Here is an 11,426-nt window from a genome sequence, read left to right on the forward strand (position 1 = left end):
TGTCCTGCCATCATTTAGGGTTTGTCCTAGTATTCCATGGGTCACAACTTAAAAATAAAGCTGGTCAGCCATGACCTACTAAGAGATTTAACACCAGCAACAGACCTGGGCATGCTTAAGTTTGAAAAAGTGAGAAAACAAGAATCAAATAGTGATCTTACAGACAGGCTGAGAGTGTTGCAGCTGTGTTCTCCTATTTACAAACATTTGTGAATTGGTCTATTGGGCTGGGAAAGTAGAAATTTCAGTTTTTTTCAGACAAATTTTGGATAAGTAAAATATTTCAGTTGACTTCCCCACACTCAAGTTAGTTGGTGGAGTCTTTTATTTAGATATCCAAGGTTTATACTCTAATAAAAGAATCGCAGGCCACCTCAGACCCTTGAACCTCACATCCTGTTAACATAATCCTGTTGTGGATAACCATACATACAGCAAATATCATTAGCTGCAACAGCTCAAACTCTAGATTTCAGAGCTTGAGCAGCGGTTGGTATCATTGCAGCACATATGAATTTCAGAGCTTCATGGATAGCCTATTATAGACGAAGTCAGCTCAGAGCTTATGCATAAGCAGGGAAATAGGGAATGGATGACCATCAGCCAGTCAAGTAGAAACAGGCAGATTGTGCAGGAGTCCCCCGAGTGCACCTTGTTATCCAATGAATACTCAGTTTTGAATACTGATGTAAGTGATGGTTCATCTGCGGAGTGTAGCCAGTCAGGTTAATGGTACCATGGCTGACTCAATTGCACAGAAGGCATGAGGAACGCTGGAAGAACAACGGTGATAGAAGATTCAATAGTCAAGGGAGCAGAGAGGGGATTCTGCAGCCACAGACATGAATCCAAGATGGTGAGTTGTTTCTGTCATGTCAGGGTTAAAAATATCACTGAACCTGTGCTAAACACCCAGAGAGTAAACATTGTCCACATTGTTAACAACAATCTAGGTAGAAAAAAGGTGTACCTGTAGCCAGAATTCAGGTGCACCTACTGCCCTCACCCCAGTTAAGGCCCTTAAGTGGGCAACCAATGACTACTTTAGGATTGTTTGTCAACAGATCACAATTATGAAGCTAGTGAAAGGAATTTAGGAGCAGAAAAGAATTACAGAAAGTCACCTCATTCAAATCTTGGATGCGCAGTGGGGCTTCCATCAACAACATTCATTCAACATCAGGGACCTCCAAACATCTACTCCCTGTAGTGTCACTGCAATTATTTCCCCACCAGTCTTTCTAACTTAGATTATTTCTCTTAACAGTGAACCCACAAGGTGAGAGTCCCTTGACATCAAGACCGCATTTGACCGATAGTGATATCAAGCAGTGCTAGCAAAACAAGAGTCAATAGGAATCAAAGGGAAAACTCTTCACTTCTTGGAGTAATACCTACCAAGGAGGAAGATGTTCCAGAACATCTTTGCAGTAATTCCTCTGGGTAGTGTCATGGGCCCAACCATTTTCATCAATGACCTTACCTCCATTAGTAATTCAAGAAAGCAACTCATTACCACCTTTTCAAGGACAACTCAGGATGGGAGGTAAATGCTGGCCCAGCCAGTGACGCCCACTTCCCATACATGACTATTTAAAAAGACAAACCAATTGACCTGGAAACAATCTCAAGACACCATTGTTGTGCATGCTCGAAATCTGAAATAAAATCAAAGTACTGGAAAAATTCAGCAGGTTTGGAAGGGTCTAAGCTCTGAAATTCCCACTCTAACCTCATATTGCACACTTTAAATTCCACTCTTAAAAATCTGACAAAACTTTTGATTCATTACTTCTAAAATTTATTCACATGATTCAGTCTCAAATTATGCCTGAGCACTGAAGGGGCAAAGTGGAACATTTAAGGTACTACATGAATGCAGGTTGTTAAAACAAATAAAAGCTCTAGATTGTGTTCTTAATTTCTCAATAACGCTCTCACTAGGGACTCAGGTTTTAAAAAGGCCTATAATGTCCTAAATCAATGCATTATCATGAACACGCGTACTTTGAGGTTATTTTCCCGTTAACTACATTGCCTTTACTGTAAAATATATTTAAACATAAATAGCGCCATGCAAAATTTCCATTTTATAAATTAAAAAATAATGATTTGTCCAAGCAATAACGCAAATATCAATTAACAATGTTTTCTTTAATTCTTTGAACTATCACAGGACTTTTCTGATGAATTGTGTGCACAGTATTAGTTTACATTGTCATCAATGAGATTCACCTTAAATACTGTGAAATTCAAACAGTTACAGCAAAATAGTGGTCAACATCGGAAAATTGTCAGATGAAATATAATTAAGCTGGCAATCTAATCACCGAGCGTCACGATTCTGATCTTGTGCCGATGACAATAAATATTCGTAAAATCTCAAAAGAATTTCAAAGTCAGTGTGTCGATACATCTGAATCCAACCACGATGAATACTGAAAGGGAATTTACCCAAATGTCAGCTGCAGTATCCCCAGGACAGATATTTTACTGCAGTGCTTTTAAAATAGGATAAATTTCCAAAGTCTTCCTCTTTGCTCCAGTCACTACTGCAGATGCCGGGGTGTGAGGAGAATCAACTCCATGGAGATTCCAGTTTTTTTTAAAATTTATTTTTTATCTTTCTTCTTCAAAGAGTCCTTTATGCTTTCCTTCAGCTCCTTCGCGATGGCGTCTTTTAACTCGGCGACTTTCTTGTTGAGCTCCTCGAGGTTGCGGGGCATGTCTCCCTTCTCCAGGAGCTGCCGGAGGGCGTTGGATTGACTCAGGCGCTCGACCACACTCTTGCCTCTCAGCTGGAGCCGTGCGATCACATAGACAGTGATCTGGGCCGCCCGCCGCATCGGCATAGACTCCGACAGTTTCTCGATCAGCCGCGCGTTGTTCAACGCCGACTGCAGCAGCCTTCGCAGTACCATGGCGGCCACTCAGCCTCCTACTCGCTCCCGCTCACCTCCTTTCTGACCTCCGCGCTGCTCGGCCATCGACCCCATTATCCGATCGCCATGGAAACGACTCGATCACCTCGGCGATCGGCTGCACTGCTCCGTCACTTTTACAGTCCGGCGGGCAGGAAAGATCATTTGTTTTTTATATAAGAAAAAGTAATATTCTGCATTTCACTCATATTTTGTCTTTGCAGAAACTGCGTAAAGGAACGTAAACACGAGGCATTACACCTTCTTTGATTTTAAATCAGGCCGTAAATCTCGCCAACAAAAACAGATGTTGCTGGAAAAGCTTAGCAGGTCTGGCAGCACCTGTGAAGGAAAAAACAGAGTTAACGTTTCGGTTCCAGGATCAGCCGGTATAATTTCAGGAACGATCAGCCCGGAGGCGGCGGCAGCACGGACGGTTTCAAGTGGACGGACAAGACGGGAGTTTCTAGTCACGTGCTGCTTCCTGCAGAGCGTGTCGGTTGCTGTTGTCTGTTTTTTCCTCCCTCTCTGCCTCCGTCAACCTTTTTGGCGTCATGTCTGTTGTGCTAAATGCCCTCAATAGCGATTCTCATGTGGAGCTGAGCCAGTACCGGGATCAGCACTTTCGGGTAATGCGTCTCTTCCAGGCCTGTTATAACCAGTGATAAAACGACCGTTAACCAAGCGGTTCCTCTATAGTCACAGCCAGACAGAAAGCGAAGTGCTGATACCAGGAACAAGTTTGGACGATGCCCTGGATTCTCCCTGTGTTTTTATTGTTTCGATCTTTTGAGGTCTGCTCCTCTTGTGTCTAGCCTCCTATCAGTTCAGTTTCCTGAAAAATGTTGATTTCTATCAATGACTTTTACATCCTCAAATTGACTTCTATAAAGTAATAGTTTGTATTTGATACTTATGAGGCACAGTAAGTTTTTGAAGATTGAGAGGAAATAGATCAAGATGGAAAAGATATATGACGTGAGTGGGTAAAACTGGTTATGGAGTTCAGTTTGAGATGAAAATGTGGGGTCACTCATTTTGGGGCTGAGAAAGATGAGCAGGACTATTTTAAAACAAGGAAGTAGAAACTGGTGAGTAAGGGTATTTGGATGTGCATGTATGCTGTTAAAAACTGATGCGTGGGGTGGGGGGGAAAGATAGCTAATGGAATGTTGGTCTTCCTGTCAAGGAGAGCTGGAAAAGGTAGAAGGTGTATTTCTGTTTGTGCAGTGCCTTTGCTGGATCAAGCACTGTGTTCAATTGATGGGCACAGCAACACAGGAAAGCCTTGGTGGCGGAACAGTGCAAATTCATTAGGATGATATTCTGATTAAAAGGGTTGTTTTAGGGACTGGTATAAAACTGACTTGTGTTCCTTTTTAATTCTGAAGTTGAGAGATGATATAAGTCAGGTGTTTAAACTTGGAGGCATTGTAAACTAAGGACAATGTAAAACTTCAAAAGATCGTTGACAAGTGGAGGGTGAATAAGTGATAGATATTCAGTTCTGTTCATTTTGATGTGATGTGGAGAAACAATATAAAATAGAAGGTACTACTGTAATGTGTGTAGGAGCAGAGAAATCTGACAGGGCAAATGGAGATCATGGTTAAAAAAGCTAACAGTATCCTAGGTTTTAAGTTATACTAAGTCTGCATGTGGGATGAATTAGATTGGTTGGGCTATTGTGTATAGTTCCACATGCCACACTTTAGGAAGGATATGAAGGCATTAGACAGAACACAGAGGTTTACAAGAATGTTTCCAGGGATGAAACATTTCAGGTATGGAAATAGATTGGAAAAGTTGAGACTGGTTTCCTTAGAGAGGAGGAGGGAGAGATGAGATTTGATTGAAGCTTTCAAAATCATGAGAGGTCTGAACAGAATAGACAAGGAGAAACTGTTCCCACTTGTAAACAGATCAAGAGCAACAGGGCAAAAATTTAAAGTAATTTTCAGAAGTAGTGTATATGATGTTAACAAGGTTACCTCTAAGCTATTCAGCCACATGGAGAATCCACACACACCAATTGGTGTACACAGGCATTGATTTTAGATTTTGGAAGTCATTGCCACAAATGGACCTCGGAGGTTGACACAGAAGGAAAGAAATAAGAAGGAATCTAGGAGGTGAGGTGTGATTCAGGTCTGCAGTGCACTGCGTGGAGATGCAGGTTTAATTGAACATTCATGAAGACATTATTTCTATTTAAATAATTGCCTCATGTACAGGGTTAGAGGACAGGAAAATGGCACTAAATCATGGTGTTTATTCAGGAGCCAGTACAGACATAATGGGCTGAATAATGTCCTTCAGCACCGTAATAATTCTATGAACTGGTGGAGGAATTTGAAAAGTTAATGGGAAGTTCCATTCATTTGGAGAAGTTCAGAACAATATCTTAAATTTAGAGTTAGGCCAATCGGGTCTCAAACCAACGAGTGCTTTTCAAAAATGATAGTGGAAATGTGGAACTCTTTGGCTGAAAGTCTATGAATACCACACATTTTTACTCTGATTCTGTACCTGGGAAAATGGATCAGAAATAGGTGGATTGAGTTGAGGAATGGATCAGCAATAATTCGGTAACGTGGTGAAAAAGCCTTAGGGACTGAATTAACTATTTCTAATTTGATATACCAAACTAATTCATGGCCATTTAATTCATTTTGTAGTGTACTTGTGAAACTTGCATAGTAACATGCCATAAAAAGCAATAGAATAATCTATTTCTAAAGGCATTAATTGAGAAATAGCTGCACTGTTCCTTTTTCAAGTAATGACATTGGGTCTTTTAATGTTCATCTCAACACATGAGTATCTCAGTTTAACATCTCACCTGAAAGTTGGTACTTCTGACAATGCAGTGCTCCCTCAGTACTGACTGAAGTGTCAGATTTTATTATATACTCAAATCCTAGATAGGAGCTTGAATACGTGGCTAATCAACTCTGGAAAGTGACTGTATTATTAGGCCTGAATGTAATAAGCCTGAACGTCTTATTTTCTTTCCTCCACACTTGGGAACTTAATGTCAGAATTAGTAGATAATAGAGGAAGAATTCAACATATGCTGATTCTTATGGGAAATGTATGCTTTCCTCAAAGCACCATGATTTAGCATCCAATTTGACAAAGGTGGTGCCTACGTATGTTTCATGCGAGCACCTTGCCACCTAGAAGGCACCAGATTCAAGACTGGCAGTTGGTTTACTTTAGGCCAGGCAGTTTATGATCAGAAATGCATTTGTCCAAAAAATGAGGTGCAATGTTGAATTTCTCCCTTAATATCATTAGATTATAGAGAAGCGCCATAGTGCAGAGTGTATTTTTATTGCCCTGACTTTAAATTCAAATCTTGATTCTTAAGGGAAGCCGATATGAGCAGGACAAATTGCTGCGATATAGCTGCACTCTCTATGTTGGGAATTTGTCGTTTTATACAACTGAGGAACAGATCTATGAACTCTTCTCAAAAAGTGGTGATGTTAAGAGAATCATCATGGGATTGGATAAAATCAAGAAAACTTCGTGTGGATTCTGTTTTGTGGAGTATCTTTTATGTGTTAAGTCTTGTTATTGTTTTAAATCCAGTTTTTATACTCTCATGCAAAGATTGAGATTTTTTAAATAACCAATGGTTTATTTGAACATATGTCATAGAGTACAGGTATTAAATGTTTTTAGCCTTTTAAAACAAAGGAGAGACTTGCACTTCTGTAGTGTTTTTCATGACCACAAGACATCCCAAAGTGCTTTACAGGAAATTAAATACTTTTGAAGTGTATTCCCTCTCTTACAGTAATGTAGTAAATATGATAGCGATAAGAATCAATTTTTGTAGTGTTAATTGAGCAATAAATACAAGCCAAGACAATATAGGTAACTAATGCCATGGAGTGTGTTGCTTCTACCAAGAAGGAAAATGATTTAAGGAAGCCCCCATAGGTCTTTGCCACGAATAGGATCATGGCTGATTTTCTTTTTATCCTAATTCTATTCATCCACCTTGACTATATATATTCCTTAATTCCCTTGTCTAACAAGCATCTGTTCATCTGATTTTAAAAATATTACTTTAGTTCACATCTATTGTTTTTATTAGGGCAGTCCATTCTTCATCTTTAGTATGGAGAAATTTTTCCAACTTTCCTGGATGATTTGGCTCTGATTTTACAGAATGCTACCTTGTCCTCAACTGCTGTAGCACTAGAAAATGTTTCTGTTATCCACCTGATCACTTATTTTCAAATCCTAAAGAGCTTAATGAAATCATCCTTTAACCTATTTCAGCAAATGTAAGCTTAGTTTATGTAACTGCTCCTCAGAACCTGATTCTTGGAGTCCTGTTAACACTCTGGTAACTCTGCACAGCATTTCTTGCAAAACCAATATAACCTTTAAAGCTATAATGCCCAGAGTTGTGACATTAGTCCAGATATGGTATAGCCAGTAGCAACATTTCTGTCTCTTTATGATCTGTCTTCCGATTCCAAAGACAAACATTCTACAATCCTTTGTGATTATGTTTCATTGTATGTGCTGATTACACCTAGTGATTTTTCTTTTGTTCGTGCACGTGGATTCCAAAATTCGTTCAAACATTTACTGTTCCCAGTTTTTAAACACATATATACATGCATCAATGTTTTGTTTTGCCCAAAATGGGTGATCTTGCACTGTTGGAATCAGTCAGCCACAGCTTTGCTGATTCAGTTTACCTATGTCTCTATTTTATGCTCTTGTATTTACTGCCCATTAATCCAATATCGATAATGTAAACAAATTTTGGTTATTTTGTACTCATGAATAGTTGATACTCCAGCACAGATCCTTCTGAGATAGCACTAATCGCTTTAATCTAATTTCAGTGCCTACTTATTATCCCTACACTGTCCTCAATTGCTGAATCTCTTAAACTCGTCGATAACTTCTCTTCAATTCCACAAGTTTACTTCCAGATAATATTCTTTCAGGTGGAATTTTATAAATATTTTCTATAAATACATAAAAACTACATCCACCAATGTTCCCATGTCTATTACAAGTCAGGAAGGGTAGGCCACTCAGCCCCTCATTCAGTAAGGTCATGGCTGATCTGATAATCCTCAACTCTGTTCCTGCATCTATCCCATTACCCTCGATACCTTTACTATTAAAAAATCTGCAAATGTTAAAAAGCACCATAATAAAATTTAATTGGGTGGTTTGGTATGACTAGTTATAGAGTCACACAGCACGGAAACAGACCCTTCGATCCAAGTCATCCATGTCGACCCGGTTTCCCAAACTAAACTAGTCCCATTTGCCTGCATTTGGCCCATGTCTCTCTAAACCTTTTTCTATTTTGCATCTACCACTTCCTTTGGCAGTTCATTGCACATATGAACCACCCTCTGTGTAGAAAAAGTTGCCCCCATGTCCCTTTTAATTCTTTCCCATCTTCACTTTTAAAATTATGCCCTACAGTTTTGAACTCCCCTACCCAAGGGAAAACACCTTTGCTATTCATCCTATCTATGCCACTCATGATCTTATAAACTTCTATAAAGTCACCCCTTAAACTCCTACACTCCAAGGAGAAAAATCCCAGCCTATCCAGCCTCTCCTTTATAATTCAAACCCTCCAGACCTGGTAACTTCCTTTGTAAATCTTTTCTGCACCCTTTCCAATTTAATACTATCCTTCCTAGAGCAGGACGACCAGAACTGCACACAGTATTCCAAAAGTGGCCTTCCAACATCTGTGCAGCTGCAACATGACCTCCCAACTCCTATACTCAATGCTGTGACCAATAAAGGCAAATGCCTTCTTCACCACTATGTCTACCTGTGATGCCACTTTCAAGGAACTCTGTAAGCTAAACCCTTGGGTTTCTCTGTTCGATAACCTCCCCAATTCTTAGTGATTCAGCAGGCAAATGGTGTTATTTTTCACTGTTACCCTGAACTGTGCTTGAACTCCAACCAGGTACAGTCAGGGTGACTATGCTCTATAATCCTTCACAATTTGACTATGTATGAATCAAACAAGCCCAGTAGAACCAAAGAAATGATACAGCACTGAAACAGACTGTTCATCCATTGTGTCGCGCTGGTTGAGTAAACTAGCCGTCTTTTTTAGTCCCAGCTTTGAGAACCAGGTCCATAGCCTTGCATACTTCAATGTCCTCTCATAAACTTGCACTTCCTCCAGGTTGAATTTCAGTTTCCGTTTTTCCAATTATTCAACAAAACCATTGATATCATCCTGCAGTTGGCAGCCATTACTTTTCGCTGTCAACTACCTGGGTGTTTTATTTTTGTGTTGTCAGATTTCCTAATCATGCCTCCTACATTTTAAGTATACATCATTAATAAATGCCACAGATAGCATGTGACCTTAATCTGAGCTCTACGGAAAACCACTGAAAATCTTTCAATTCACAAAACTATCCATTGTTTCCTGTCACAGAGCCAATTTTGATCCAGCTCTCTGCATTCCGCTGTATCCCATGGACTTTAATTCTTTTTGACCTGTCTGCCATGTGGGATCTTATATCTATTACTAAAATCCATGTAGGCAATATCCACTGCACTACCCTCATCAATTCTCCTTGTTATTTCCTCAGAAATTTAAATTGGGTTGTAAGAAACGATCTTCCCTTAACTAAACCGTGCTGATTATCCTTGAATATTCTGTGCCTTTCTAAGTAAGTCTGTCAGTATTGATTCTAGAAATTTGCCTCCCACTGAAGTCAGACTGACTGGCTTATAATTATTTGGCCTGTCTCTCACACCTTTTCTGAATAATTGTATAATGTTCACAAACCTTCAAACCTTTGATACTTTGCCTAATTAATGAGTACTGGGGGAAAAGACAAAGTTCAGCACCCACTTTTTGCTTCCTGGGTTAATTTAATAGCCTCGGATGCAATTCATCTGGTTCCGGTAATCTGTCCATCTTCAAGGAAGTCAGTCCCTCTAGTACTTACCTTCACATTATGCTTATTTTTTCCTAACACTTACCGGTTCTGTTTAATTAGAATGTCTGATCATTCCTGTCCTTTGTGAATAAAGACCAAGTACTCATTTAGAATCCTGCCTACATCTATATCCACACACAAGTTACCATTTATGCCTTTAGTAGGCCCTAACCTTTCTTTGGTGGGCCCTAACCTTTTTTTGGTCATCCTCTTACTCTTAATTTACTGCTACCACATCTTTGGATTTTCCTTAATTTTACCAGCCAATATTTTTTTCATATTCTCATTGCTTTCCTAACTTTGTTTTTCACCTCACCGCTATATATTCAGAGCTCCTCTAAGCCTCCTAAAATTGAACTTCCTTTGAGATTGTCAAAGCTGTCTCTTTCTGCTTTATCTTGCATGCTTCTGGATAACCAGGAGACTCTAGATTTGGCAGAATCACAATTTTTTTTGTGGAGGTTGTGTAAAGTCGATCACTAAAAGTTTTTCACAGAAGTGGTAGATAGTGTTTGTTTTTGTAAATTTGGGGAGTTGAGGGCTATAAGGAGCTGGCACGAAGAGGAGTTGAGGCCTCTGTCAGATCAGCCATAATCTTATTGAATGGCAGAGGGGCTGAACAATGTATCCTTGCTCCTTTTTCTTGTGTTTCTTCTGTTCTTTCACCATGCCCACAATCTTACTTTGGAATACCTCCTATTGATTTGCACAGGCTTACCTCCAGGTAGACATATCTAGTCCACTTTTGTTAGATCATCTCAGTTTTGTAAAATTTGCCTTCTTCCAATTAAAACTTATTCACCTCTGTTCTTTGTTTGTCCCTTACCATGATGATGCAAAATCTCTCTTTGGAGATAGAGATCATAAGTGGTCACCCGCTGCTATTTCAACCACTTGCCTGCTTCATTTCCTAAGACTTGCACCTTATGGAGTATGCTGCATGCTATTTAAAAACATTCCGTTGAATGCAGTTCAAGAGTGTTGTGCCCTTTGTGCCTTTCACATAGTTTCTGCCTACCCCTGATAACCTTGCTCTGTAGCTTATCAATAATCTATCTTCCTTGGCCTTAAAAACTTTGAAGGACTGTGCTTGTAATCTTTTTGGAGAAAACCTCCAAAGACTCGTGCCTCTGTGAGGGAACAAAACAAATCTGCTAATCTGTTCAAATGGGCAAGCCCTTAATATTGAAACGGTGACCTTGAGTTCTATATTCTCACAAGAGGAAACATCCTTTCGACATAGAGATAACAAGGTGTAGAGCTGGATGAACACAGCAGGCCAAACAGCATCAGAGGAGCAGGAAAGCTGATGTTTCGGGTCTGGACCCTTCTTCAGAAATGGGAGAGGGGAAGGGGATTCTGAAATAGATAGAGAGGGGGAGGTGGATGGAAGATGGATAAAGGAGCAGATAGGTGGAGAGAAGACGGACAGGTCAAGGAGGCGGGGATGGAGCCAGTAAAGGTGAGTGTAGGTGGGGATTGGTCAGTCGAGGGAAGACGGACAGGTCAAGGAGGCGGGGATGAGGCTGGTAAGTAG

At 39.9% G+C, this 11,426-nt stretch overlaps 2 protein-coding genes across 3 annotated transcripts in view; one reads left to right on the forward strand and one right to left on the reverse strand.

Moving 5' to 3' along the window:
- Nucleotides 1-2,135: 2,135 nt before the first annotated feature.
- si:ch211-162e15.3 (protein NCBP2AS2) lies at nt 2,136-3,359 on the reverse strand. The gene has a single exon (XM_020534370.2). The coding sequence runs from the start codon at nt 2,919-2,921 to the stop codon at nt 2,613-2,615; it is 309 nt and encodes a 102-aa protein (XP_020389959.1). The 5' UTR covers nt 2,922-3,359; the 3' UTR covers nt 2,136-2,612.
- Nucleotides 3,353-11,426, forward strand: part of ncbp2 (nuclear cap binding protein subunit 2) — an 11,569-nt gene continuing 3,495 nt past the window's right edge. The window contains exons 1-2 of one of the 2 annotated variants that reach the window (XM_020534398.2): nt 3,353-3,550; nt 6,295-6,476. In XM_020534398.2, the coding sequence (XP_020389987.1) occupies nt 3,476-3,550; nt 6,295-6,476 (257 nt within the window). In that variant the 5' untranslated portion in view covers nt 3,353-3,475. Of the gene's footprint in view, nt 3,716-6,294; nt 6,477-11,426 lie in introns of both variants that reach the window. The other variant, XM_048604819.1, reaches the window with a different exon arrangement.

Source organism: Rhincodon typus, chromosome 13 (assembly GCF_021869965.1).
Source record: "Rhincodon typus isolate 14 chromosome 13, sRhiTyp1.1, whole genome shotgun sequence".
NCBI classification, from domain to species: Eukaryota; Metazoa; Chordata; class Chondrichthyes; order Orectolobiformes; family Rhincodontidae; genus Rhincodon; species Rhincodon typus.